The following is a 27822-nucleotide window of genomic DNA, read 5'->3' on the forward strand; positions in this document are numbered from 1 at the left end:
CTTTCCCACAAGCCCGGAGTGGTAATGATCTTACACTCTGTTGTTCGCAGCTCAGTTACTACTAAACACCGCGTCACCACTAACACCCACACCCAAGTTTAGATTTTAGAGGTACTTCCTCAAATGCAAAGCGAAACTATCATTAAAAAAAAAACAGGCACATTTTTTCAGGACAAAAACAGCCGCTTCACATTCGCCGCTGAGTTGCAGCAGAGGGTAAGTCGTTTTTTTTTGCTGTCTAAAAAATAAATTTACGTTCATAAATTGTAACAATATTATACTGCACCGGCCTTTTTGACACAAGTAATAGTTATGAGCTCTTAGCGTGCCTTGAGTGCTCTCTTTGTGAAAATCTGTCAGTGGAATTCGGTAAATATTTGATCGTGAGAGATGTCTTCCTCTCTTCTCATTTAGAATTTACCAAATATGTAGAGATTTGCGAACTTAATATTATAAATGCGTGGTTTACTAACCTTGTTCAAACGAACCCCTAACGGTAACCTACCCTTTAGCCGTGTCCAGGAAGCGAACTCAAGATACTCTTAGATTTTTTTCGGTAAAGTCACGTAGGTAAAAAAATTATAATAATATAATAATAATAAATAAGTGATTTAATTTAGTTATTATCATGTATTCTTTTATTATTATATATTTTTTACCTACGTGACTTTTCCGAAAAAACCTAAGAGCATGAATCCTTGCAGTCACGAAAGCTTCAAATCTACGAACTCAAGATCTCAGGGCGCGCATCTCGTTATTGTATTTCTCGTCTTTGTCTACGACCACGAGTCGCGTCCTAGTCTTGACTCGGATACATCTCTTTCTGTGAGAACTGATTTGGGCCACACGCTTTCTCAGGTGGCTCACGAGAGAGAGAGAGAAAGCTTTTTTGAACCTGGTTCATTCATTGCCCCCGGATCTCCCGTCCGTTACGCCGTCTGATTAGGCGCCGTTTAATTTGAAATATCGATCAAACGCGTGCATCCTCGCAACCAATATTCATCCTACTCGTGAGCAAGATAACAATGCATCTCCAATGAGCACGGTGGGCTACGTGCGGTGCGAAATAAGTTCTACATACATGCATTGTGTACTTTACATTCAGTCTAGTGAGTTCACATCGAAGTGAATGGAAAAAAATAGCTGTGCATGATTCTCAGCACGTGTCACGAGTCGTGGTTGTTACAGCGCAGTAAAAATAACATTTTTTAAATGGTAAGTTACTCAACTTGTACGCGTGAAAATAAACGTTGATTGGAATAAGTTTAAATGGGAAAAAATGAAGTGAGGAACAGGTTTGAAAGAGGAAAAAAAAATATGATTGCTACGGTATTAGTGAACATCATTCAAAGAACGTAATAACGCTTTAATAATAATAATAAAAATGCCGTAACACCTTCTTACTTTAACATTGTCATATTTATAGTTTGGCTACTTATTACCAAATTCACCTCTTTCAAAAGTTGTATTTTCTAGCGCTGACACCGACTCAACGCTGTTTATAGGGCACGCAATTCGCGAAATTACCGTAATCGGACTTTTTAGACCCCGTGGCATGATTCACAAGAGTTAAGGAGTTGTGTGTCAGTGCCATAGCGCGCATTCTAAATCTTAAGACGAAGAAGAAAGATACCCTTCGACTAAGACAATGCAGATACAGGTTCTACCCTACAAGTGCAGTACAGCAGTATACAAGTGTAGAAAATATTATGTAATTATTATATTAGTGTACTCTTTGGTTCTTTCGGTAAAGTCACGTAGAAAGAGAAAATAATAAATTAATAATAGCATACGACGTTTCGATTGCAACACAAGCAATCGTCATCAGGTACAAATGAAAGAGAAAACAAACCTAGTATTAACTCTTTGGTTTTTTCGGTAAAGTCACGTAGGTGACTGCTGATGAAGGCGCAGTTTAAAATCAACGTCACGCGTTTAGAGGATTGTACATTTCCACGTGATGATGATGGTGATGATAAGCAACTTGGTTGAGCTATAATTTGTGATTAGAAAGAAAGCAGTGTAGCTCAGTGGACCTTAGCTGGTAAAATAAAAAAGTATACTGTAGTTGAGTTTTAATTGAACACCGCCGCCACCAGATGCGCTTCAGCGGCCGTCTGGAACACTCGCACAGAGACCCCGGTATTAGAAAGCCACTGGGAGCTATCCACTTTAAAATCATCCATATTGAATACTACTTTCTTTAGAACAAGGCCGTAATTATAATATATGCTAAAAAATGCCCCCCCCCCCCCCAATATATTGATATAAAAATAATTGCTATGCTATGTAAATAAAAACAACAATTTTCTGAACCTTTGCCACAATATCTGGACTTGTCTTCATATAAATCAATGCATAGATTTCTGTTTATATGATTATGGTGGTCCTTTATTAATCCCTAATCTCTGCCATTACATACAATGAAACAAGAAATGGTAAAAAAGTAAAAACAGAGCAATGTAATACAATACACTATTAGACATTATAATTGTAAAAAATAAAATAAAAGTCTATCCCACGTGTTAGTTAATTTTTTTTATATTTTAGGCAAGAAATGAGTAACATTTCGATTCAAAGCTTTCGTGACTGCAGGGATTCATATTCTTGGTTCTTTCGGTAAAGTCACGTAGAAGGGAAATAATAAAATAACATAAATATAGAACAATATAACTTTATTATTTCCCTTCTACGTGACTTTACCGAAAGAACCAAGAATATGAATCCCTTCAGTCACGAAAGCTTTAAAACTATTTCAATGTAATACTGTACTATTGTTTTTAAATGCAGTCATTGTTGATTTAAAGCTTTCGTGACTGCAGGGATTCATATTCTTGTTTCTTTCGGTAAAGTCACGTAGAAGGGAAATAATAAAATAGCATAAATATAGAACAATATAACTTTATTATTTCCCTTCTACGTGACTTTACCGAAAGAACCAAGAATATGAATCCCTTCAGTCACGAAAGCTTTAAAACTATTTCAATGTAATACTGTACTATTGTTTTTAAATGCAGTCATTGTTGATTTAAAGCTTTCGTGACTGCAGGGATTCATATTCTTGGTTCTTTCGGTAAAGTCACGTAGAAGGGAAATAATAAAATAACATAAATATAGAACAATATAACTTTATTATTTCCCTTCTACGTGACTTTACCGAAAGAACCAAGAATATGAATAGGAAATGAGTTTTCAAATGTAGGCATTTTTCTGGGTTAGGACCCCCAGACCCCCTGTAAGATTTGGTCCCCCCCCCCCACCCATGTTGACTCCATGGCTACGGCCTTGCTTTAGAACCGCACCTCCGATTAGCGCGGTTGGTTCCGTAAGGTGCAAACGAAGTTCACGCGTACACCACAGCATCTATCGGACGCAAGGGCCCCACATCTCCTGCCGGTTTTTAATTTTCATTCTCTTCTCTTCAACCACATTACCGTGGCCACCGTTTGAGGGGGGGAAAAAACGCGTTCGAATCTTTTGCAGTCACGCCTCTCAAGTGATTGTTTAATTACTTTTTGGTTCTTTCGGTAAAGTCACGTAGGTAGAAAAATAATAAATCATGCGCCTCAGCAGCAGACCACGCTTTCCCACCTGATGACGGACGCTTGTGTTGCGCCCGAAACGTCGTGATTTATTTTATTTTATACCTACGTGACTTTACCGAAAGAACCAAAGAGTATGGATCCCTGCAGTCACGAAAGCTTCAAATCAAGATTGATTGTTTAATTCTCGTTAAAACGCCACAATGAGTGCTTTGAGGCGCTCATTTATTGCTTGCATTTACTGCTTTAAGTTCGACTTCTACAGCATATTTGTAAAAATATATATATACAGTATAACTGTGGAGTTTTGAAACTACAGTCATACAATGATTTGTGTACAGTTTATCATTCGACATAGGGAAAACAACAAATACACTTTATAGCCAAAGTAACGCTTTTTTATACATTTAGATTTATCTGGGATTAGGGGTCGTCCATAAATGACGTCACGCGATTTTGGATGATTGTTGACCCCCCCCCCTCGTCACACGGCGTCACAAAAAGTCAGAACCCCCCTCAAATATGACGTCACAAAGCTCTGCCCCCCCCCCCCCCCAAATAAAACATGCTTCAAATCGCTTTAAACAATTGTCATTGTAGTGCGTATTTAATGTGGCGCTGCACTCTGATGTTGTAGGAGAAAACATTTATTAAAAAGTCTATTTAATTAAGTAGAACGTGTTGTCTATTTAAGTTGCGCATTTTGATGTGACGTCACAATTCTCAACCCCCCCACCCCCTCGTCACACATCGTCACAAATGTCTGACCCCCCACCCACCCCCCTAGGCGCGTAACGTCATTTATGGTCGGCCCCTTACTGCGGATAAGCGGAGGATTTGACGGTTTAAAGAACTGCACGCGGATATGAACTGAGCGTTGATGTTGACCGGGAGCCTCTTGACTGTCTAGCCCCCAGGCAGCCAAGGAACGCGTCCCCCTCTCTTCCCAGGAGAGCGCTGAGGTCGCATCCCACAGAGTCCTGGACATCGCAAGACCGGGATCACCATGAGGCCCCTGGCATCATCCATCGCTCTGCTCCTGGTCCTCACGACCCACGCAAGCCGCACGGCGGGTAAGAGCTGGGCCGCTTCGTGTACGGTGCCAACCCGTGATCTACCCACTGCCGGATAAAGAAAGTCTCACGAACCCCGAGCCGTCGCCATCTCCACACTGGGGGGTTTTGGGACGGAGCGATTCGACGCGCTCCAGACGGTTCTCTCCTTTGGCTGCCACTGTGCCCGTCAGCCCTGACCACAGGATGTCTATCATCTTAGCCCACTTCACTTTTCTTGAAGCGTCCAAATGAGAGTCCCCGATCCACGTGTTTCTCTTTCTGTCTCGGGCTTACTAACGATTAAAAAGTATAAACTTTATTTTTTTTTTGACCAGGTAAGACCCCACTGAGCTACATGGCTATTTGTGATGGGCCTGACCATCACAAATGATAGCTCAACGAAGTAGCTTATCACCTGGTCATTTATAGCTGTAGCCAAATACTCTAAACGCGTGGATGTTGATTCTAAATGTAGGTAAAAAATATAGCGGAGGACCCGGAGAAAAATCCACGCAACCACGGGGACAAAATGTTATGCGGCAGATAATCGATTATCTGGCAGATAATCGATTATCTGGCAGATAATCGATTAATGCAGTGATTATCCGGTGTTTGAATATCCGGTGCCGCCGGATTATCTGCAGGATAATAGATTATTATCCTGCAGATAATCGATTATGTTTGAATCTCCGGCGGTACCGGCGGTACCGGATATTCAAACACCGGATAATCACTGCCTTATCATTCATTTTAAATAGCTTATTTTTGCACGTTCTTTTTTGGCATTGTTTTTAGGTGTTGTTATGGTTTTTTTTTATTTACGATATAAAATTGCCACGAATAAACATACAAATAGACACACATAAATATCCTCCTTTAAAAGTTACCGTAATTACTGTACCAATCACGAAGACTCTGAATGGGGTGATGTGTATATATATACGTACAGTATTTTTATTGTTTAAGTATGTAGTGTATCATGTACTGTATACAACATTTTGACACTGACCGCCGGACTGGTATGCGTGTAGTACGTTGTTTGTATGTAGTGTATAGTGTAGTGTATGTAACATTTAACACTCACATCAAGCGTAGCTATATATTTTATTTGTCACACGCATATAGTGACAATCGCCGGAGACTGGGTTACAGCCTTTGGAGCGGTTTCGCCGGATCAGTCCGAGGACCGCCGAATAATGTTGGAAGCAGCCCAGATAATCGGCGATGCCAGATTATAATCGATGATGCACTGTATACGTGTCTGTCAATGTGCGGCCCCGACTTAAATCGGCAATTGAAAGTTGTTGGGTTTTTTATTTACAAATGTGCAGCGAGTCTCACGACCAAAAAAAAATCATTTTCACGGTGGATGTTTCAAAAAAACTAAAATCTAAATAAATGCTTATTTGTAAGTTGATTGGTAACGAACTGCAGTGGCTACGGTGTGAATCACGTCCCTCTCAAGAGTAGTTATCGCCAGGTCACCGCGGTCAAGCATGACCACGGTGACATCGGTTCGTAAGCATGCGGCTGTAAGTCACCCTAAATCACTTGGTTACTCATTCCATCTGCAAAGTTGGGTTTATCCGAATGCGCGTGATTCTCCGTTGTGTGAATTCCGAGATACGGTCGTAAGCGATATGTATGTGTGTATGTGTCCATGTATGGATGTTGAACTTCTTTCGCAGCGTACGTGGCCGACCGTGCTAATCGGAGGTGCAGTGTTGAGTCTATGAGCAGTGTTGAGTCTATGGGTAGTGTTGAGTCTATGGGCAGTGTTGAGTCTATGGGCAGTGTTGAGTGTCTGAGCAGTGTTGAGTCTATGGGTAGTGTTGAGTCTATGGGCAGTGTTGAGTCTATGGGCAGTGTTGAGTCTATGGGCAGTGTTGAGTCTATGTGCAGTGTTGAGTCTATGGGTAGTGTTGAGTCTATGAGCAGTGTTGAGTCTATGGATAGTGTTGAGTCTATGGGCAGTGTTGAGTCTATGGGTAGTGTTGAGTCTAAGGGCAGTGTTGAGTCTATGGGCAGTGTTGAGTCTATGGGTAGTGTTGAGTCTATGGGCAGTGTTGAGTCTATGGGCAGTGTTGAGTCTATGGGTAGTGTTGAGTCTATGGGTAGTGTTGAGTCTATGGGCAGTGTTGAGTCTATGAGCAGTGTTGAGTCTATGGGCAGTGTTGAGTCTATGGGCAGTGTTGAGTCTATGAGCAGTGTTGAGTCTATGGGCAGTGTTGAGTCTATGGGCAATGTTGAGTCTATGGGCAGTGTTGAGTCTATGGGCAGTGTTGAGTCTATGGGCAGTGTTGAGTCTATGGACAGTGCTGAGTCTATGGGTAGTGTTGAGTCTATGGGTAGTGTTGAGTTTATGGGCAGTGTTGAGTCTTTGGGTAGTGTTGAGTCCATGGGCAGTGTTGAGTCTATGGGCAGTGTTGAGTCTATGGGCAGTGTTGAGTCTATGGGTAGTGTTGAGTCTATGGGTAGTGTTGAGTCTATGGGTAGTGTTGAGTTTATGGGCAGTGTTGAGTCTATGGGCAGTGTTGAGTCTATGGGCAGTGTTGAGTCTATGGGCAGTGTTGAGTCTATGGGCAGTGTTGAGTCTATGGGTAGTGTTAGTCTATGGGCAGTGTTGAGTCTATGGGCAGTGCTGAGTCTATGGGCAGTGTTGAGTCTATGGGCAGTGTTGAGTCTATGGGCAGTGTTGAGTCTATGGGCAGTGTTGAGTCTATGGCTAGTGTTGAGTCAATGGGCATTGTTGAGTCTATAGGTAGTGATAGTCTATGGGCAGTGTTGAGTCTATGGGTAGTGTTGAGTCTATGGGCAGTGTTGAGTCTATAGGTAGTGTTAGTCTATAGGTAGTGTTAGTCTATGGGCAGTGTTGAGTCTATAGGTAGTGTTAGTCTATGGGTAGTGTTGAGTCTATGGGCAGTGTTGAGTCTATGGGCAGTGTTGAGTCTATGGGCAGTGTTGAGTCTATGGGCATTGTTGAGTCTATGGGCAGTGTTGAGTCTATGGGCAGTGTTGAGTCCATGGGCAGTGTTGAGTCTATGGGCAATGTTGAGTCTATGGGCAGTGTTGAGTCTATGGGCAGTGTTAGTCTATGGGCAGTGTTAGTCTATGGGCAGTGTTAGTCTATGGGCAGTGTTGAGTCTATGGGCAGTGTTGAGTCTATGGGTAGTGTTGAGTCTATGGGCAGTGTTGAGTCTATGGGTAGTGTTGAGTCTATGGGTAGTGTTGAGTCAATGGGCATTGTTGAGTCTATGGGCAGTGTTGAGTCTATGGTGCAGTGTTGAGTCTATGGGCAGTGTTGGGTCTATGGGCAGTGTTGGGTCTATGGGTAGTGTTGAGTCTATGGGCAGTGTTGAGTCTATAGGTAGTGTTAGTCTATAGGTAGTGTTAGTCTATGGATAGTGTTGAGTCTATGGGTAGTGTTGAGTCTATGGGCAGTGTTGAGTCTATGGGCAGTGTTGAGTCTATGGGCAGTGTTAGTCTATGGGCAGTGTTAGTCTATGGGCAGTGTTAGTCTATGGGCAGTGTTGAGTCTATGGGCAGTGTTGAGTCTATGGGTAGTGTTGAGTCTATGGGCAGTGTTGAGTCTATGGGTAGTGTTGAGTCTATGGGTAGTGTTGAGTCAATGGGCATTGTTGAGTCTATGGGCAGTGTTGAGGCTATGGTGCACTGTTGAGTCTATGGGCAGTGTTGGGTCTATGGGTAGTGTTGAGTCTATGGGCAGTGTTGAGTCTATAGGTAGTGTTAGTCTATAGGTAGTGTTAGTCTATGGGTAGTGTTGAGTCTATGGGTAGTGTTAGTCTATGGGCAGTGTTGAGTCTATGGGTAGTGTTGAGTCTATGGGTAGTGTTGAGTCAATGGGCATTGTTGAGTCTATGGGCAGTGTTGAGTCTATGGTGCAGTGTTGAGTCTATGGGCAGTGTTGGGTCTATGGGTAGTGTTGAGTCTATGGGCAGTGTTGAGTCTATAGGTAGTGTTAGTCTATAGGTAGTGTTAGTCTATGGGTAGTGTTGAGTCTATGGGTAGTGTTAGTCTATGGGCAGTGTTGAGTCTATGGGTAGTGTTGAGTCTATAGGTAGTGTTAGTCTATGGGCAGTGTTGAGTCTATGGGCAGTGTTGAGTCTATGGGCAGTGTTGAGTCTATGGACAGTGTTGAGTCTATGGGCAGTGTTAGTCTTGTGGTAGTGTTAGTCTATTAGCAGGATGTATGTTGAACTTCTTTCGCACCGTACGTAGCCAACCGCTCTAATCGGAGGTGCGAGGGAAGGACAACAAACTAAAACACACAAAAAAAGTCCTAAAATAATGAGTGTGTCAATCTAGATGATGATTTAAAAGTGCGTAGCTCCAGTGGCTTCCTAATATCGGAAGGAAGAGCGTTCCAGACGGCCGCAGAAGCGCGTCTGAAAACGTCGCCTTTGTTCGTTGGTTGGCAGCCAAAAGTCGCCGCTGCGAGGATGACCGCGGGTTCGCGTGATGATGGTTTATGCCACTTGACGAGATCAGCGAGGTGTTGATTTGTTAATTAATGGTAATAATATTAATACGGTAATTCCATTTATGTAGCGATTTTCATCAAGGATCTCGAAAAGCGCCGTAGTTTCGACTTGGGGTGGAGCGACAGGGCAGCAGTTAGCACACTGCACCCCACCAGACATCAGCGGCGAGGAATTCACGAAGCGGTTTCTCTGAGCTCGCTTCACCAACCCGCACTGACCGACGTGGTGAAGTATGGTCAAAAACAAGTCAGCAAGAGATGTAATTGGAAAGTTTGGCGGGAATCCGTTTCTTACATCCATAACAATTGGTGAGTCACATCATTTTTGTTTGTTTGTTGCAAACGAGACTTATCCTGGTCTCTTGGGCTCTCACCTGCTTACACAAGATAACCCTTAGCTTGGTAAGTTTAGCTGCGGTGGAGTGGTGGCGCAGTGATTAGCACGCCACGCTGTGGTTTCGGTTCACATTAGTGGCGAGCGATATTGGAACCGGTCCCGTTTTTTTGCCATTTATCAACCGGTATACACACATATATATATGTAAACTTACATTGTCCAGCGTGGTGAAATATGGTCAAACAATCCGCATGACCGACATTGCATATATATGATGTCTTAGTCCAGCACTGGAGTTACAGATGGTTGCACATTTATACGAATTTTTTTTTATGATTCCAGCCATTCTCTATCCACCAAGAGATGAAGGTCTCCCCATGACATGCAATTTTTTCGTGTCATACTTCACTACGCTGGTGAGTGTGGACTGGTGGCAGCAGGGAGCGGTGGCTGGACCGGCCACGGTGGCTAGGAGATGTTAACTCCCTTGCCTGGTATACAGGAGGTCGTGGGTTCAATTCCGAACCTGACGCCTTTTCAATTCCGAACCTGATGCTTCATATTGGGAGTTTGCGTATCTCTTTCTCTCTACCCCCCCCCCCCCCCCCCCCCCCGTGGTCGCTTGGATTTTTCTCCGGGTCGTCCGGTTGTTCCCTCCACATTTAGAATCAACATCACGCATTTAGAGAATCTGGCCGCTATACATTTCCACGTGTCGATAAGCATCTCGCTTGAGCGATTATTTGTGACCAGGTCGCATCTGAAAAACAAGCTACATAGCTCGGTGGGCCTTCTTCGGTAAAATAAAAAGAGCAAATGTTCTCACTATCACGCGCTGCTCATGTGAGCCACGGTCAGGCATCGAACTCGGGTGGCTGGGTTCTTAGCGCAGCTCCGCTAACGACTGTGCCACCGCTCCTCCTTCACCACACATTATACGCACTACGCAGGCCGGGTGCAACCCAGCGGTGCCGATTTGATGAGGTAAGCCTGATTCCGATACGATCACTAATACAACAACAACAAAAACACAATAATAATTATTTGAACATGCAAATAAAACAACCCGCAATTGATCATTTACGTGAGTGCCATTTATCTGAAGGTTGCACACGTGGGTTGCAGGCAGCGATATGTGAAAAGCCCTGGTGCACGTAGATTTCACCGGGGATTATCACCTCGTGTGGTGCAGCTGCTGGAGTTGGGGGGGGGGAATTCGTGAAGTGGGAGAATTTGGCTCAGGAGAAAAAAACCCTACAGATAGGCATCGACCACGTGAACTCAGATACATTCTACGCACGGCTGTTAGCAGTCCGCCTACACGCATTGTGTGCGGACGCACTTGGAGCTGATAGGGGTAGAGGGCCTGGCTAAGTAGTCCCTGAAATCCCATTACAATCGGCGTCAATTGGGGGAGTTTCTTCCACTTAAAGTGCTTGCTTAACTAAACTAGTAGTAGGTTTTTACCCTTTAAACTGGTACAAAAACTGACACCTTTATACAAGGCATCATGTTTGCAATAACCACAACACAAGCAGTCAAAATGCAAACAAAAAGAAAACAACTCTGATAATGATGATATGCACTGTCCTTGAAGTTGATTGGTCCACACCCGAGACAGCTTTACTTAGAGCCTAGTCTCCATTGGTGTTGGACCAGATGACGCCAAAAGGTGTACAACTCAAAAACAGCGCACTATCAGAGTATTGAGAGCTCGGGGTAAGCATTTACACTATGAGACCTCCTTTACCAGTGGCAAAATATAGTAGTAGGTTTTTACCCTTTAAACTGGTACAAAAACTGACACCTTTATACTACTACGATATTTTGCCACTGGTAAAGGAGATGTCTCATAGTGTAAATAACTCAACTATTTTACCAGGTAATGCCCACTGAGCCATCTGTTGGTATTTTTCAGAAGCGACCGGGCTGCCACAAATTATTTCTTCAAAATGGTTCATCACGTGGAAATTTATAGCAGCCAAATACTCGAAACGCATGCCTATAAATGTGGAGGGAAAAACCGGAGGACTTGGAGAAAAATCCCATGTGACCACGGGGAGAGAGAGACACAAAAACTCCAAATATACAGCAGCAGGCGTCAAGGTCGGGATCGAACCCACGGCCTCCTGCACACCAGGCGAGGTAGTTAACATCTCCTAGCCACCGTGATGATGATGAGAAAGAGACGCAAACTCCAAATATACAGCAGGCGTCAGGGTTGGGATCGAGCCCACGACCTCCTGTATACCCAGCAAGGTAGTTAACATCTCCTAGCCATCGTGATTATGATGAGAGAGAGAGACGGGATGGAACCCACGACCTCCTCTAGACCAGGCGAGGTAGTTAACATCTCCTAGCCACCGTGATGATGATGAGAGAGAGACACACAAACTCGAAATACACAGCAGGCGTCAGGGTCGGGATCGAACCCACGGCCTCCTGTATACCAGGCGAGGTAGTTAACATCTCCTAACTATCGTGATTATGATGAGAGAGAGAGACGCAAACTCCAAATATACAGCAGGCGTCAGGGTCGGGATCGAACCCAGGGCCTCCTGTATACCAGGCGAGGTAGTTAACATCTCCTAGCCACCGTGATGATGATGAGAGAGAGACACACAAACTCCAAATACACAGCAGGCGTCAGGGTAGGGATCGAACCCACGGCCTCCTGTATACCCAGCAAGGTAGTTAACATCTCCTAGCCATCGTGATGATGGTGAGAGAGAGACACACACAAACTCCAAATACACAGCAGGCGTCAGGGTCGGGATCGAACCCACGGCCTCCTGTATACCAGGCGAGGTAGTTAACATCTCCTAGCCACCGTGATGATGATGAGAGAGAGAGACACGCACACTCCAAATATACAGCAGGCGTCAGGTTCGGGATCGAACCCACTGCCTCCTGTATACCAGGCGAGGTAGTTAACATCTCCTAGCCACCGTGATGATGATGAGAGAGAGAGACACAAACCCCAAATACACAGCAGGTGTCAGGGTTGGGATCAAGCCCCTACCTCCTGTATACCCGGCGAGGTAGTTAACATCTCCTAGCCATCGTGATTATGATGAGAGAGAGAGACGCAAACTCCAAATACACAGCAGGCGTCAGGGTCGGGATCGAACCCACGACCTCCTGTATACCAGGCGAGGTAGTTAACATCTCCTAGCCACCGTGATGATGATGAGAGAGAGACACACAAACTCCAAATATACAGCAGGCATCAGGGTCGGGATCGAACCCACGGCCTCCTGTATACCAGGCGAGGTAGTTAACATCTCCTAGCCATGGTGATTATGATAAGAGAGAGAGACGCAAACTCCAAATACACAGCAGGCGTCAGGGTCGTGTTCGAATCCACGGCCTCCTGTACACCAGGCGAGGTAGTTAACATCTCCTAGCCACCGTGATGATGATGAGAGAGAGACACACAAACCCCAAATATACAGCAGGCGTCAGGGTTGGCATCGAAACCACGGCCTCCTGTATACCAGGCGAGGTAGTCAACATCTCCTAGCCATCGTGATGATGGTGAGAGAGAGACACACACAAACTCCAAATACACAGCAGGCGTCAGGGTTGGGATCGAACCCACGGCCTCCTGTACACCAGGCGAGGTAGTTAACATATCCTAGCCACCGTGGTGATGATGATGAGAGAGAGACACACAAACCCCAAATACACAGCAGGCGTCAGGGTCGGGATCGAACCCACGGCCTCCTGTATACCAGGCGAGGTAGTTAACATCTCCAAGCCACCGTGATGATGATGAGAGAGAGAGACACACAAACCCCAAATACACAGCAGGTGTCAGGGTTGGGATCAAGCCCCTACCTCCTGTATACCCGGCGAGGTAGTTAACATCTCCTAGCCATCGTGATTATGATGAGAGAGAGAGACGCAAACTCCAAATACACAGCAGGCGTCAGGGTCGGGATCGAACCCACGACCTCCTGTATACCAGGCGAGGTAGTTAACATCTCCTAGCCACCGTGATGATGATGAGAGAGAGACACACAAACTCCAAATATACAGCAGGCATCAGGGTCGGGATCGAACCCACGGCCTCCTGTATACCAGGCGAGGTAGTTAACATCTCCTAGCCATGGTGATTATGATAAGAGAGAGAGACGCAAACTCCAAATACACAGCAGGCGTCAGGGTCGTGTTCGAATCCACGGCCTCCTGTACACCAGGCGAGGTAGTTAACATCTCCTAGCCACCGTGATGATGATGAGAGAGAGACACACAAACCCCAAATATACAGCAGGCGTCAGGGTTGGCATCGAAACCACGGCCTCCTGTATACCAGGCGAGGTAGTCAACATCTCCTAGCCATCGTGATGATGGTGAGAGAGAGACACACACAAACTCCAAATACACAGCAGGCGTCAGGGTTGGGATCGAACCCACGGCCTCCTGTACACCAGGCGAGGTAGTTAACATATCCTAGCCACCGTGGTGATGATGATGAGAGAGAGACACACAAACCCCAAATACACAGCAGGCGTCAGGGTCGGGATCGAACCCACGGCCTCCTGTATACCAGGCGAGGTAGTTAACATCTCCAAGCCACCGTGATGATGATGAGAGAGAGAGACACACAAACCCCAAATACACAGCAGGTGTCAGGGTTGGGATCAAGCCCCTACCTCCTGTATACCCGGCGAGGTAGTTAACATCTCCTAGCCATCGTGATTATGATGAGAGAGAGAGACGCAAACTCCAAATACACAGCAGGCGTCAGGGTCGGGATCGAACCCACGACCTCCTGTATACCAGGCGAGGTAGTTAACATCTCCTAGCCACCGTGATGATGATGAGAGAGAGACACACAAACTCCAAATATACAGCAGGCATCAGGGTCGGGATCGAACCCACGGCCTCCTGTATACCAGGCGAGGTAGTTAACATCTCCTAGCCATCGTGATTATGATGAGAGAGAGAGACGCAAACTCCAAATACACAGCAGGCGTCAGGGTCGTGTTCGAACCCACGGCCTCCTGTATACCAGGCGAGGTAGTTAACATCTCCTAGCCATCGTGATTATGATGAGAGAGAGAGACGCAAACTCCAAATACACAGCAGGCGTCAGGGTCGTGTTCGAACCCACGGCCTCCTGTATACCAGGCGAGGTAGTTAACATCTCCTAGCCACCGTGATGATGATGAGAGAGAGACACACAAACCCCAAATATACAGCAGGCGTCAGGGTTGGGATCGAAACCACGGCCTCCTGTATACCAGGCGAGGTAGTCAACATCTCCTAGCCATCGTGATGATGGTGAGAGAGAGACACACACAAACTCCAAATACACAGCAGGCGTCAGGGTTGGGATCGAACCCACGGCCTCCTGTACACCAGGCGAGGTAGTTAACATCTCCTAGCCACCGTGCCACCCTGGCGTGGAATAATTCTGTATCGCGTGGGCACTGTGCAGAATTATCTTCCAACAAAAAATTATCGCATCCTGACGTAATCAGAACAATGACCAGGAGATAAAACTACAGAGAATGGTTTCTTGAATCCATCCGTGCAGCGTTGTATCCCACTTCTTATGCATCACCAAAAATCCTAATTTAGGATCCTCTTGAAAGGAGGTCTTGGGAGACAGGGAGGCTCTTCTGGGTAAATAAATAAAAGTATTATTTATTTGTTAATATATATATTTTCATTCTCGAGCAGGAATTTTATAGTTGGAAATTAAACTCATACCTGTAGTGCATGACGGAGGTCCCATTGCCACCACAATGTGTGATGCAATGTGGGGTTTATAGAGACGCTTACAACATCCGCGTATCAAGATGCCGAATTGTTAAAGCAGGGACCTTCTGGCATGAATTTTACCAACTGCGACTTCATCAGCAGTCAGTTCTGTCCAACGAAAACAGTGAGCATAATGAGGCACATATAACCATGTACGAGATTCAAGATCTCTACATACATGATCCTTAAAAAGAGCATCAGTGTTTGTAAGGTGTGAGTTTAACACGCAGTCGTACGCTTTCGCGACCAATATCCACAATAAAGTTTTTTTTGTTGGGTTAGATCGTGTAAATATATAAATGTGTCATTAAACCCACCACCACCCGACACAACCAATTAGTAAAGTTTGTCACAAACTGTGGTGGCGGGTTTAACGACACTTTCATATTGACACGATCTAACCCGAAAAAAACTCCCTTAATTGTGGATTTGTTAGGCGTGAATTATTATCCGCGATACATTTCGACGTGAAATGAACCGATGAAAGAGGGTCGCTCACAGGTCACTGCATGGAGTTCCTCGGGGTTGTGCTGCACTGACGTTTCGCACCGCGTGCTAGGGAGCTTTCCCGGTCCTAGAAGAAGCTTCTGGAACGTGGAGCGGAGATGTTGGTGGGGAGCGGGGGGGGGGGTTTATCGTTTCCGTAAGACTTACGGAGAAACCCAAAAACGCGCCGGGAGGGTGGTTCGCAAGTGAATTAACGGGGAATTGAAGCAGAGGAATTAATCACTTTCCCATAACTCTGCTTATCGATGTGACGCATTTGCGTCGGCTGCAAATATGATGTCCTCCTCATCAGTGACGTAGTAACGACATTATCAGTGGCGTAGTAACTACATTATCAGCTCGGGGGGTGCAGCAATCGTCCAGGTGGGGTCCCCAGTATTTGATTTGTCTCGCATGGTCCCACCTAGAGGCTGTAGTATCGCCGATTCCTCTTGCCTAATCACATCATCGTCGTTACGCTCACGGTCTCGAACATTTAACGCTGTAGGGGGCACCCCGTCTTTGTCGCATGATTCCTTGTAAAAGGTTTCAGTTTGGTGTTTTAACATCTCAACACCTGTTTTGTTGCCAGAAAAAAGCGGAAAACTTATTGTAGTAGGTTTTTACCCTTTAAACTGGTGCAAAACTGACACCTTTATACAAGGCATCATGTTTGCAATAGCCGCAACACAAGCAGTCAAAATGCAAACAAAAAGAAACAACTCTGATAATGATAATGATATGCACTGTCCTTGAAGTTGATTGGTCCACACCCGAGACAGCTTTCCTTAGAGCTTAGTCACTACCATTATCAGAGTTGTTTCTTTTTGTTTGCATTTTGACTGCTTGTGTTGCGGTTATTGCAAACATGATGCCTTGAATAAAGTTGTCAGTTTTGTACCAGTTTTAAGGGTAAAAACCTACTACTGTATGTTGCCACTGGTAAAGGAGGTCTCATAGTGGAAAACTTATTCTCAATTATTGCTCTTGTTCTCTGACACTATTGCCGAAAACAAATCTCGCAGTAGTTTTCAAGACGGCCCAAACTCGTAGCTTTGGCCACCAAGTGGGCGGGAGGGGCAAGGCCACCCCGCCCCCCCTCCTGCCCCCCACACAAGACACGCTACTGGCGTCCCGTGAATCTCCGGCAACCAAGTGACCCGGCGAGAGCGACCGATACTGTCCGTGCGACGTTGCCGGCAACTACGCCGTTGCGCAAAACTGTGAGCGGCGGTCAGAAAGCTCGCGACGTCCGTCCGTTTCGATCGGTTAGTTCATTGCATCCTGCAATCGTCGCAGCTGCGGTTGAGCGGAGCCGTAATATTCGCCGCACTCAGCTCGCAACCTGCCAATCTTTATTTCGATTTCCGGCCACGGCCAAATATCAGCAGCAGCGACGACTGATTCATGAATTGATTCCGGGTCTCCCCCCCCCCGCCACCACAACCCGCCCTGGCCCCCCACCCCATTGCCAAACCGTGCTGACCGGCACGGTGAAGTATGGTTAAACAATCCCCATGATCAACACAATATGGGGAGGTTTTTGGATAGACTGCGCAGCAACGGAGTGCTCACGCGCGCACCGTCCTGTGATCCCACAGACGTCTGTCTGTACGTATGAGTGTGCGTGCTGTGTTCGGTCGGACAGAGGGGGCTAAACGGGTGCGGCACGGGCTCGAGAAGAGATGGAGTGATGTGGTGCAGGAGATTAGATGTGGCTCTCAAGGACCTGGGTCACATCGCTGCAGACGTAGAATGATTTTATTATGTTTTATTTTTATTATTTTATTACTTCCCTTCTACGTGACTTTACCGAAAGAACCATGAAGATGAATCCCTGCAGTCACGAACGCTTTAAATCGAAATTTAACTGAGTGAACTTGTCGATGACTGGTACCAGCGGTGTCAAGATCGGCCTCTGTGGAGGAAGCGTGTGGAAGGATGCTACTGGGCAGTTGGAGGCAGTCGCCTCTGATCTCTTGTCTCTGATTTCTCGTCTCTGATCTCTCGTCTCTGATCTCTCATTTCTGATGTCTCGTCTCTGATCTCTCGCCTCTGATCTATCATCTCTGATGTCTCATCTCTGATCTGTCATCTCTGATTTCTCGCCTCTGATTTCTCGCCTCCGCGCCGGCTCTCAACTCAGGTTTCCATTGGATTCACGATTCTTTTGCCCGTCCTAGGACGGAAGCTGTAATAGTTATGAATTGTTTTAGCAGAGTTTTATTGTATCTTGTGTAAATGTAATGGCAGTGAATCTTTCACGAAAGTATGTCATCAAACACTTCACTGCAGTTCACTGTAGCACTGTATATAAGTGACCTTCAATTTGTTCAAATTCACTGCTCTGATACTTTATTCTCTTCTGCTTTCGGTCGCTGGGGTTGAAATTAATTGGAAACCGATACAATATCTGGAAAATCACCGAGAAATGTCTATTATACCATAATGTAGAAGCATAAATGAGACTTTCCTTTTGTCTCAAGTGCTGAAGAAAACAAAAAGGCACCAAATCCACTTTGTTGCTGCGTATAATTATTTATTAGATCAACTTTCAATTTAAAAAACGTCAAACTTGAAGCGAATTTGCGAAACAAAATTCTTTCAGCTCCACCTTCTTCTGCGTGAGTGTAAAAATCCACCCGCTCATGAATATTAATGACGTGGGGGTACGGAATGTGGAGTGACGTCACGCGCTCATGAATATTAATGAGGGGGGGTATGGCATGTGGAGTGACGTCACGCGCTCATGAAAATTAATGACGGGGGGGGGGGATGCGGCATGTGGAGTGACGTCACGCGCGTTACACACAGACAGATCTTCTTGGTTCTTTCGGTAAAGTCATGTAGAATGGAAATAATAAAATAATAAAAATTCAACATTATAAAATAACAGACATTATTGGCTCATTATAGTAGTAATTTGTTTTGGCTGTAACGTTTGAATCCGAACGCCCAATACTTTTATTGCACTGACCAATGAAAGTGTCAATCGCAAGGACTTCAAACCTAACGCCCAACTTAACATTTCCTCGTATGATAACCCATCGGTTTGTAAAAAAAAAATTAAACGGCCGAGACATTTGTTTTGTGCGTCAGTCGCTGCGAATTTGAAAGAAAATTATCGATGACAGCCCCCCCCCCCCCACCATGCCTCGCGCTTAGAAAATGCGCACGCAAGCTCCCAGCGCCTATCGTTATCTCCCCGACTCGACCGCTGCGCACGAAGATAAACAACGGGGATTGGCACGTCGCCCTGTTCCGTTGCGCACACACGCACACAAAGCCAAAGATGCCCCCTATAGCCTCGAACAGACTGCTGGGGCAAGTGCTGTGAGCGAATTAACACCGACGAAGGCCAGACGATGGGGCTGGTTGGAACAGCACCACGCCCGGGCTCGCCTTTGTCTCCCCAGTGGCGATGTTTTCTACACACCGCACCGGGTACTCATTTGAGGCTGAGTCGACCTAGGGGAGGCCCAGGACCGGTTCAGATAATCGCCACTTGGCGTTGGCCGTGAGCGGGAATCAGAACTCGGGTGGCCGGGTTCGTAGCGCAGCGGAGCGCTAAGGAGCCGTCCATAAATGACGTCACGCGATTTTGTATGATTTTTGACCCCCCCCCCCCTCGTCACACGGCGTCACAAAAAGTCAGACCCCCCCCCCCCTCAAATATGACGTCACAAAGCTCTGCCCCCCCCCCCAAAAAAAAATAAAACATGCTTCAAATCGCTTTAAACTATTGTCATTGTAGTGCGTATTTAATGTGGCGCTGCACTATGATGTTGTAGGAGAAAACATTTATTAAAAAGTCTATTTAATTAAGTAGAACGTGTTGTCTATATTTATTTAAAGTTGCGCATTTTGATGTGACGTCACATTTCTCAACCCCCCCCCTCCCTGGTCACACATCGTCACAAATGTCTGACCCCCCCCTCCCCTAGGTGCGTGACGTCATTTATGGACGGTCCCTAACCGCTGCACCACCGCTCCCCACACACTCGCGCACGTGCGTGACCACGTGGTTGCGTGCCGAGTCAGCGCTCGACTGCGTGTGTCTGTGTCTGTCTGTGGTCACCGCGCGTGCAATGGGATTCGCGTTTCTTTCTGTATCTCCATTCAGACGCTGTCTTTCCGACAGACCTGTTCTTCACCTGAGGACGGCTGCTTGCGTTGTGGCCGAAACGTCGTGATAATTATTTTATTATGTTTTATTTTTATTATTTTATTATTTCCCTTCTACGTGACTTTACCAAAAGAACCAAGAAGATGACTCTCTCTCATTGTTTAGCACCTTCTAATTTTACGTTAAGTTTGAGTTGTAATCTTGTGGTGATGATGACGACGACGACACTTTGAGTGGCAGATTTGTGCTATAAAGGCGCCACGAGTGTAAACAAAGATGACATTGACTCGACCGAGGGACGCTACGGTGGCTATGATATGTTAACTACCTCGCCTGGTAAGCAGGAGGTCGTGGGTTCGATCCCGACCCTAACGCCTGCTGTATATTTGGAGTTTGCGTCTCTCTCTCTCTCATCATCATCACGGTGGCTAGGAGATGTTAACTACCTCGCCTGGTATGCAGGAGGTCGTGGGTTCGATCCCGACCCTGACGCCTGCTGTATATTTGGAGTTTGCGTCTCTCTCTCTCTCTCATCATCATCACGGTGGCTAGGAGATGTTAACTACCTCACCTGGTACGCAGGAGGTCGTGGGTTCGATCCCGACCCTGACGCCTACTGTATATTTGGAGTTTGCGTCTCTCTCTCTCTCATCATCATCACGGTGGCTAGGAGATGTTAACTACCTCGCCTGGTACGCAGGAGGTCGTGGGTTCGATCCCGACCCTGACGCCTGCTGTATAGTTTCCATGTCTCTGTCCCCGTGGTCGCGTGGATTATTCTCCGGATCCTCCAGTTTTTTCCTCCACATTTATAATCATCATCACGTGTTGAGAGTATTTGGCTGCTGTACATTTCTACACGATGAGCCACTTCGTCGAGCTATCATTTGGGGCCAAGTCGCTTCCGAAAAAGAGCTGTACAGCTCAGTGGAAACTTTAACTGGTCAAATAAAATAAACCATTGCTTAGTTTACAGTTCATACAAACTGAATCGCCAGCGCATCGAGACACCGAGACACGTGAGGCAAAAGCGCAGCCGTGCAAGTGCTGCCTGCTGGCGGAAGGCCTCTCTCTAGAGGCTAGATCTCTGGAGCGAGTATCAAAGACAGCCCTCTTGGGAGGGTATTTTTTGGCCTACTCTTTTCCGCACACGCCAGACGCCTCGGTAGAGGTGCCGGTGACCGCAACGCTGCATCCCTCAACGCACCCACCGTGACAATGCCGACGCCGCTGGGCAGACAGAAGCATTCGTCTCAACTGCCGTGCCAGGAGATCAAAGTGGCCACCTCTCGCTGGCTTGTCCGCATCCGGTCACCGTCCCACCACGGCACCATCTCAATGATGCGCTAAGCGCAGCGAAACTAATAAACGATGGTGACCCCGATGATGATGATGATGATGACCTAAAATGTCAACTTGTTATACATTTTTTTGCAGAGTGAAACGGACTCGTGTGTGTTGTTGTTGTTGTTTATTAAAAATAAGAATTTTTTTTTGTTATCAGGAGCAAAATGCGGCACGGATACGATCAGAATGGCGGAAGGAGGCGAGGCAGAATGCAACTGCACGGGAATCGACGTCGCGAGCTTGATATGGATTCCAGACAATGCCGAGTGTGACGAGCATGGAGATCCAGGAGATAGTTCGCGGTGGAACCTGCAACTCGATGGGGGGGGATGCTGGCTGATCATCAAAAACGTGAGAATGAGCGACAGGGGCATGATTATACTGCAACCGGAGGGACGCCAAGTGAAGCTGTTCATCGAACCGGGTGAGTGCTTGCTAAATGTTGAACATCTAAAGACATGAACTACCTCGCCTGGTCTACAGGAGGTCGTGGGTTCAATCTCGACCCTGACGCCTGCTGTATATTTGGAGTGTGCGGTGTCTCTCTCTCTCATCATCACGGTGGCTAGGAGATGTTAACTACCTCGCCTGGTCTACAGGAGGTCGTGGGTTCAATCTCGACCCTGACGCCTGCTGCGTATTTGGAGTTTGCGTGTCTCCCTTGCCGTGGTCGCATAGATTTTTCTCCGGGTCCACCGATTTTCCCCTCCACATTTGAAGAAATGAGTATTGAGAGAGAGAAAGTGATGAGATTATTCCGATAATTATCAAGTATTCAATAGCTTATTTACCTAATTATTTAAGATAATTTATAAAATAAAAAAAGTTTTCCTTTAGCCAATATCATTACCCCGCAAAATTTTCCTTTCACAAGCATCTCCGAAACGTGTCCCCCCGCGATTAACGAGGCAACGCGTGCGGTGCACAATCGCGCAGCCGAGCAAAGCGTCCTTTGTTCCCCCCCCCCCCGCCCAAAGTGTGCACAGCGCTCCACATACAGAGTGCGACAGACAACACGACGGACGAAGTACGCCTGACGTGCCGCAGCGGCGGAAAAGTGGCGCCGGAGGAAGGGATTGAGTGGACGTATCAGGGACAGAGACAGGCTTCCGAGGGCAACACCGTGGTGACGAGTCTGCAGCGCCAAGGATTGTGGAGCTGCACATACGAAGGGCAGACCGCGGGGTTCTGCCTCGTCGAATCCAGTAAGTGGAATTTGGCCGGCTACCGTAGCCGGCCACCTACTGTGGTCGGTCGGCTACCGTGGTCCAATGCGCTACCGTGGTCAGCCACCTACCGTGGTCGGTCGGCTACCATGGTCCAATGCGCTACCGTGGTCGGACGGCTGGACTTGCAACGCAGAGGCCGCAGGTTCCACTCCCGTCTTCCGGCGCGGCGGCTTGGAACAGCGGTGCGATGCGTGGGTAACTCCTCCCAACGCTGTCCCGACGTCCGGCCAGCGCGCGGAAGAGTAGGCCGAATGCACTCCCCACGGCCTCCTTGGCGTGGTGCAACCCCAGCGCCACCACCCCGTGCCAAACTTCGCATTCGACGATCGCGGCGGAAATTGGCCGCGCCCTCGGCAAGCTGCGATGGGCAGGGCGCTCTTGAAGTATTGACGTGGGTGGTTTTTTTTAATATACCGAATTCGAAAAGAAGAGTGGGCTCTTCACCGTTACTTCGGTCGCCGAACCCCTGCGCTAAGCCAAGAACGAAAGAAACCAACGAACAGAACGGAGCAGTGAAACCGACTCGTCCATCCGGTCGTAACCCGCAGGGATCTCCGAGATCAAGGAAGCGGAGTGCGAGAGCAAGGAGCTGACCTCGCTGACGCCCCAGGCCACCCAAGCGAGCGACCACCTATCGCCGCCCATCATCGAGATCGCCCTCGCCGTCGCGGGGTGCATTCTGGTGGTCGTCGCGGTGCTGGCCGGCGTGTACTTCTACAGAGAGAGTGAGTGGTGATGGCCGTCGTGTGTTTCTACAGACAGAGTGAGTGGCGATGGCCGCCGTGTGTTTCTACAGACAGAGTGAGTGGTGATGGCCGCCGTGTATTTCTACAGAGAGAGTGAGTGGTGATGGCCGCCGTGTGTTTCTACAGACAGAGTGAGTGGCGATGGCCGCCGTGTGTTTCTACAGACAGAGTGAGTGGTGATGGCCGCCGTGTGTTTCTACAGACAGAGTGAGTGGCGATGGCCGCCGTGTGTTTCTACAGACAGAGTGAGTGGTGATGGCCGCCGTGTATTTCTACAGAGAGAGTGAGTGGCGATGGCCGCCGTGTGTTTCTACAGACAGAGTGAGTGGCGATGGCCACCGTGTGTTTCTACAGACAGAGTGAGTGGCGATGGCCGCCGTGTGTTTCTACAGACAGAGTGAGTGGCGATGGCCGCCGTGTGTTTCTACAGACAGAGTGAGTGGCGATGGCCGCCGTGTGTTTCTACAGACAGAGTGAGTGGCGATGGCCGCCGTGTGTTTCTACAGACAGAGTGAGTGGTGATGGCCGCCGTGTGGTTCTACAGAGAGAGTGAGTGGCGATGACCGCCGTGTGTTTCTACAGAGAGAGTGAGTGGCGATGGCCGCCGTGTGTTTCTACAGACAGAGTGAGTGGCGATGCCCGCCGTGTGTTTCTACAGAGAGAGTGAGTGGCGATGGCCGCCGTGTGTTTCTACAGACAGAGTGAGTGGTGATGGCCGCCGTGTGTTTCTACAGAGAGAGTGAGTGGTGATGGCCGCCGTGTGTTTCTACAGACAGAGTGAGTGGTGATGGCCGCCGTGTGTTTCTACAGACAGAGTGAGTGGCGATGGCCGCCGTGTGTTTCTACAGACAGAGTGAGTGGTGATGGCCGCCGTGTACTTCTACAGGCAGAGTGAGTGGCGATGGCCGCCGTGTGTTTCTACAGACAGAGTGAGTGGCGATGACCGCCGTGTGTTTCTACAGAGAGAGTGAGTGGTGATGGCCGCCGTGTGTTTCTACAGACAGAGTGAGTGGTGATGGCCGCCGTGTGTTTCTACAGACAGAGTGAGTGGTGATGGCCGCCGTGTGTTTCTACAGAGAGAGTGAGTGGTGATGGCCGCCGTGTGTTTCTACAGAGAGAGTGAGTGGCGATGGCCGCCGTGTGGTTCTACAGACAGAGTGAGTGGTGATGGCCGCCGTGTGTTTCTACAGACAGAGTGAGTGGTGATGGCCGCCGTGTGTTTCTACAGAGAGAGTGAGTGGTGATGGCCGCCGTGTGTTTCTACAGAGAGAGTGAGTGGCGATGGCCGCCGTGTGTTTCTACAGAGAGAGTGAGTGGTGATGGCCGCCGTGTGTTTCTACAGAGAGAGTGAGTGGCGATGGCCGCCGTGTGTTTCTACAGACAGAGTGAGTGGCGATGGCCGCCGTGTATTTCTACAGAGAGAGTGAGTGGTGATGGCCGCCGTGTACTTCTACAGACAGAGTGAGTGGCGATGGCCGCCGTGTATTTCTACAGAGAGAGTGAGTGGTGATGGCCGCCGTGTGTTTCTACAGACAGAGTGAGTGGCGATGGCCGCCGTGTGTTTCTACAGACAGAGTGAGTGGCGATGGCCGCCGTGTGTTTCTACAGACAGAGTGAGTGGCGATGGCCGCCGTGTGTTTCTACAGACAGAGTGAGTGGCGATGGCCGCCGTGTGTTTCTACAGACAGAGTGAGTGGCGATGGCCGCCGTGTGTTTCTACAGACAGAGTGAGTGGTGATGGCCGCCGTGTACTTCTACAGGCAGAGTGAGTGGTGATGGCCGCCGTGTGTTTCTACAGAGAGAGTGAGTGGTGATGGCCGCCGTGTGTTTCTACAGGCAGAGTGAGTGGTGATGACCGCCGTGTGTTTCTACAGACAGAGTGAGTGGCGATGTCCGCCGTGTGTTTCTACAGACAGAGTGAGTGGTGATGGCCGCCGTGTGTTTATACAGATAGAGTGAGTGGCGATGGCCGCCGTGCGTTTCTACAGACAGAGTGAGTGGTGATGGCCGCCGTGTGTTTCTACAGGCAGAGTGAGTGGTGATGGCCGCCGTGTGTTTCTACAGACAGAGTGAGTGGTGATGGCCGCCGTGTGTTTCTACAGACAGAGTGAGTGGTGATGGCCGCCGTGTGTTTCTACAGAGAGAGTGAGTGGTGATGGCCGCCGTGTGTTTCTACAGACAGAGTGAGTGGTGATGGCCGCCGTGTGTTTCTACAGAGAGAGTGAGTGGTGATGGCCGCCGTGTGTTTCTACAGAGAGAGTGAGTGGTGATGGCCGCCGTGTGTTTCTACAGACAGAGTGAGTGGTGATGGCCGCCGTGTGTTTCTACAGACAGAGTGAGTGGTGATGGCCGCCGTGTGTTTCTACAGACAGAGTGAGTGGTGATGGCCGCCGTGTGTTTCTACAGACAGAGTGAGTGGCGATGGCCGCCGTGTATTTCTACAGACAGAGTGAGTGGTGATGGCCGCCGTGTGTTTCTACAGAGAGAGTGAGTGGTGATGGCCGCCGTGTGTTGATGGCCGCCGTGTGTTTCTACAGGCAGAGTGAGTGGTGATGGCCGCCGTGTGTTTCTACAGACAGAGTGAGTGGTGATGGCCGCCGTGTGTTTCTACAGACAGAGTGAGTGGTGATGGCCGCCGTGTGTTTCTACAGACAGAGTGAGTGGTGATGGCCGCCGTGTGTTTCTACAGAGAGAGTGAGTGGCGATGGGTTTTTTCGGTAAAGTCACGTAGGTAAAATTTTTCAATAAAAATCACGACGTTTCGGAGGCAACACAAGCCTCCTTCTTCAGATGGAACCGTCACAGCACGCTCGCTGTATCAAGTAAATGAGAAATTCCAAGAGATCCGACCCCGTCGGATCTCTTGGATAGGAATTTACCTACGTGACTTTACCGAAAAAACCCAAGAATATGAATCCTTGCAGTCACGAAAGCTTCGAAAAGTGAGTGGTGATGTCCATCGGCAGGCAAACACCGACGGAACCCGACCTCTTCTTGATGGGGGTCGTAGCGGGGGGGGGAGGGGATCGCCTAACCGTGCCGGCAGTGAGCACGGGCGGTCACCGTCGGGTGCGATTCGGATGCCCGGGGTTGGTGAACCACGAAAAGAGTTGTGAAATCTGCATAACATGGTCGGGTGGGTGGGTTGGGGGGGGGGCTAAAGCGAGAAGACGGTGATGATGGCGGCACTGTAACGGTGGTTCTCCAAGGTCAGGTGTCGATGTTAGAATGGCTCTGGGATCTGGGTGCACCGTACGTGTGTACGTTGAACTTCTTTCGCACCCTACGTAGCCAACCGCGCACATGAGGGGTGCAGGGGAAGGACAACAAACCAGGGAGATGCTCTACAGCGATGGATCAATATCGTTTGCCACCTCCTTCTGAAACTAAACTAGACTATTTTTTTTTTACCAGGCCCACTGAGCGACACAGCTCTTTCAGAAGCGACATGGCCACGAATGATATGCTCAACGAATGTTTGATTCTAAATGCCAGAGGTGGGACAAAGTCATTGTTATGCAAGTCCAAGTCGAGTCGCAAGTCATCAAATTCATGACTCGAGTCTGACTCGAGTCCAAGTCACATGACTCGAGTCCACATCTCATAGGTGGGACAAAGTCATTGTTATGCAAGTCCAAGTCGAGTCGCAAGTCATCAAATTCATGACTCGAGTCTGACTCGAGTCCAAGTCACATGACTCGAGTCCACACCTCTGCTAAATGCGGAGGGAAAAACCGGAGGACCCGGAGAAAAATCCACCCGATCAGGGGGGAGAGAAAGAGACACCGCAAACTCCAAATATACAGCAGGCATCAGGGTCGGGATCGAACCCACGACCTCCTGTATACTTCGCGAGGTAGTTAACATCTCCTAGCCACCGTGATGATGATGATGAGAGAGAGAGAGAGAGAGACACCACAAACTCCAAATATACAGCAGGCGTCAGGGTCGGGATCGAACCCACGACCTCCTGTATACTTCGCAAGGTAGTTAACATCTCCTAGCCACCGTGATGATGATGATGAGAGAGAGAGAGAGACACCACAAACTCCAAATATACAGCAGGCGTCAGGGTCGGGATCGAACCGACGACCTCCTGTATATCTGGCGAGGTAGTTAACATCTCCTAGCCACCGTGATGATGATGATGAGAGAGACACCGCAAACTCCAAATACACAGCAGGCGTCAGGGTCGGGATCGAACCCACGACCTCCTGCGTACCAGGCGAGGTAGTTAAAATCTCCTAGCCACCGTGATGATGATGAGAGAGACACCGCAAACTCCAAATACACAGCAACAGGCGCCAGGGTCGGGATCGAACCCACGACCTCCTGCGTACCCGGCGAGGTAGTTAACATCTCCTAGCCACCGTGGTGGGCCTCGTGTGTCGGCGGTCCGCAGGAGATGGAAACCAACAGTGGGCGGCGTTGGGCCTGCACATCAGCAGGCTTCCCACTTCAGGCATCAGAGCGACATAGCAAGTGTGGCAGGCATCCGAGCAAGTGTGGCAGGCAACATAGCAAGTGTGGCGAGCGTCAGCAGCATTGACTTCCGGACCATTGTCATGAAATCCGCGTTAATAAAACAAAAACGTCGAATAATTTTGTTTCATTTTCTTTTACAGGCAAGAAGGCACTCATCTCACCTTACGTGTCAGAGTAAGTTCAAGCAAACCACAGG

General features: G+C 48.1%; 1 protein-coding gene across 3 annotated transcripts in view; it reads left to right on the top strand.

The window, feature by feature from the left end:
- The window catches only part of LOC144722619 (uncharacterized), a 36471-nt gene continuing 8649 nt past the window's right edge, over positions 1-27822 (top strand). Inside the window, exons 1-6 of one of the 3 annotated variants that reach the window (XM_078600862.1) lie at positions 1-216; positions 4453-4615; positions 21324-21590; positions 22144-22371; positions 22944-23120; positions 27767-27800. In XM_078600862.1, the coding sequence (XP_078456988.1) occupies positions 4549-4615; positions 21324-21590; positions 22144-22371; positions 22944-23120; positions 27767-27800 (773 nt within the window). In that variant the 5' untranslated portion in view covers positions 1-216; positions 4453-4548. The remainder of the gene's footprint in view (positions 217-4452; positions 4616-21323; positions 21591-22143; positions 22372-22943; positions 23121-27766; positions 27801-27822) is intronic. The other 2 variants (XM_078600860.1, XM_078600861.1) reach the window with 2 other exon arrangements.

This window comes from Lampetra planeri, chromosome 15 (assembly GCF_965212315.1).
Source record: "Lampetra planeri chromosome 15, kcLamPlan1.2.h2, whole genome shotgun sequence".
In the NCBI taxonomy this organism is placed as follows: domain Eukaryota; kingdom Metazoa; phylum Chordata; class Hyperoartia; order Petromyzontiformes; family Petromyzontidae; genus Lampetra; species Lampetra planeri.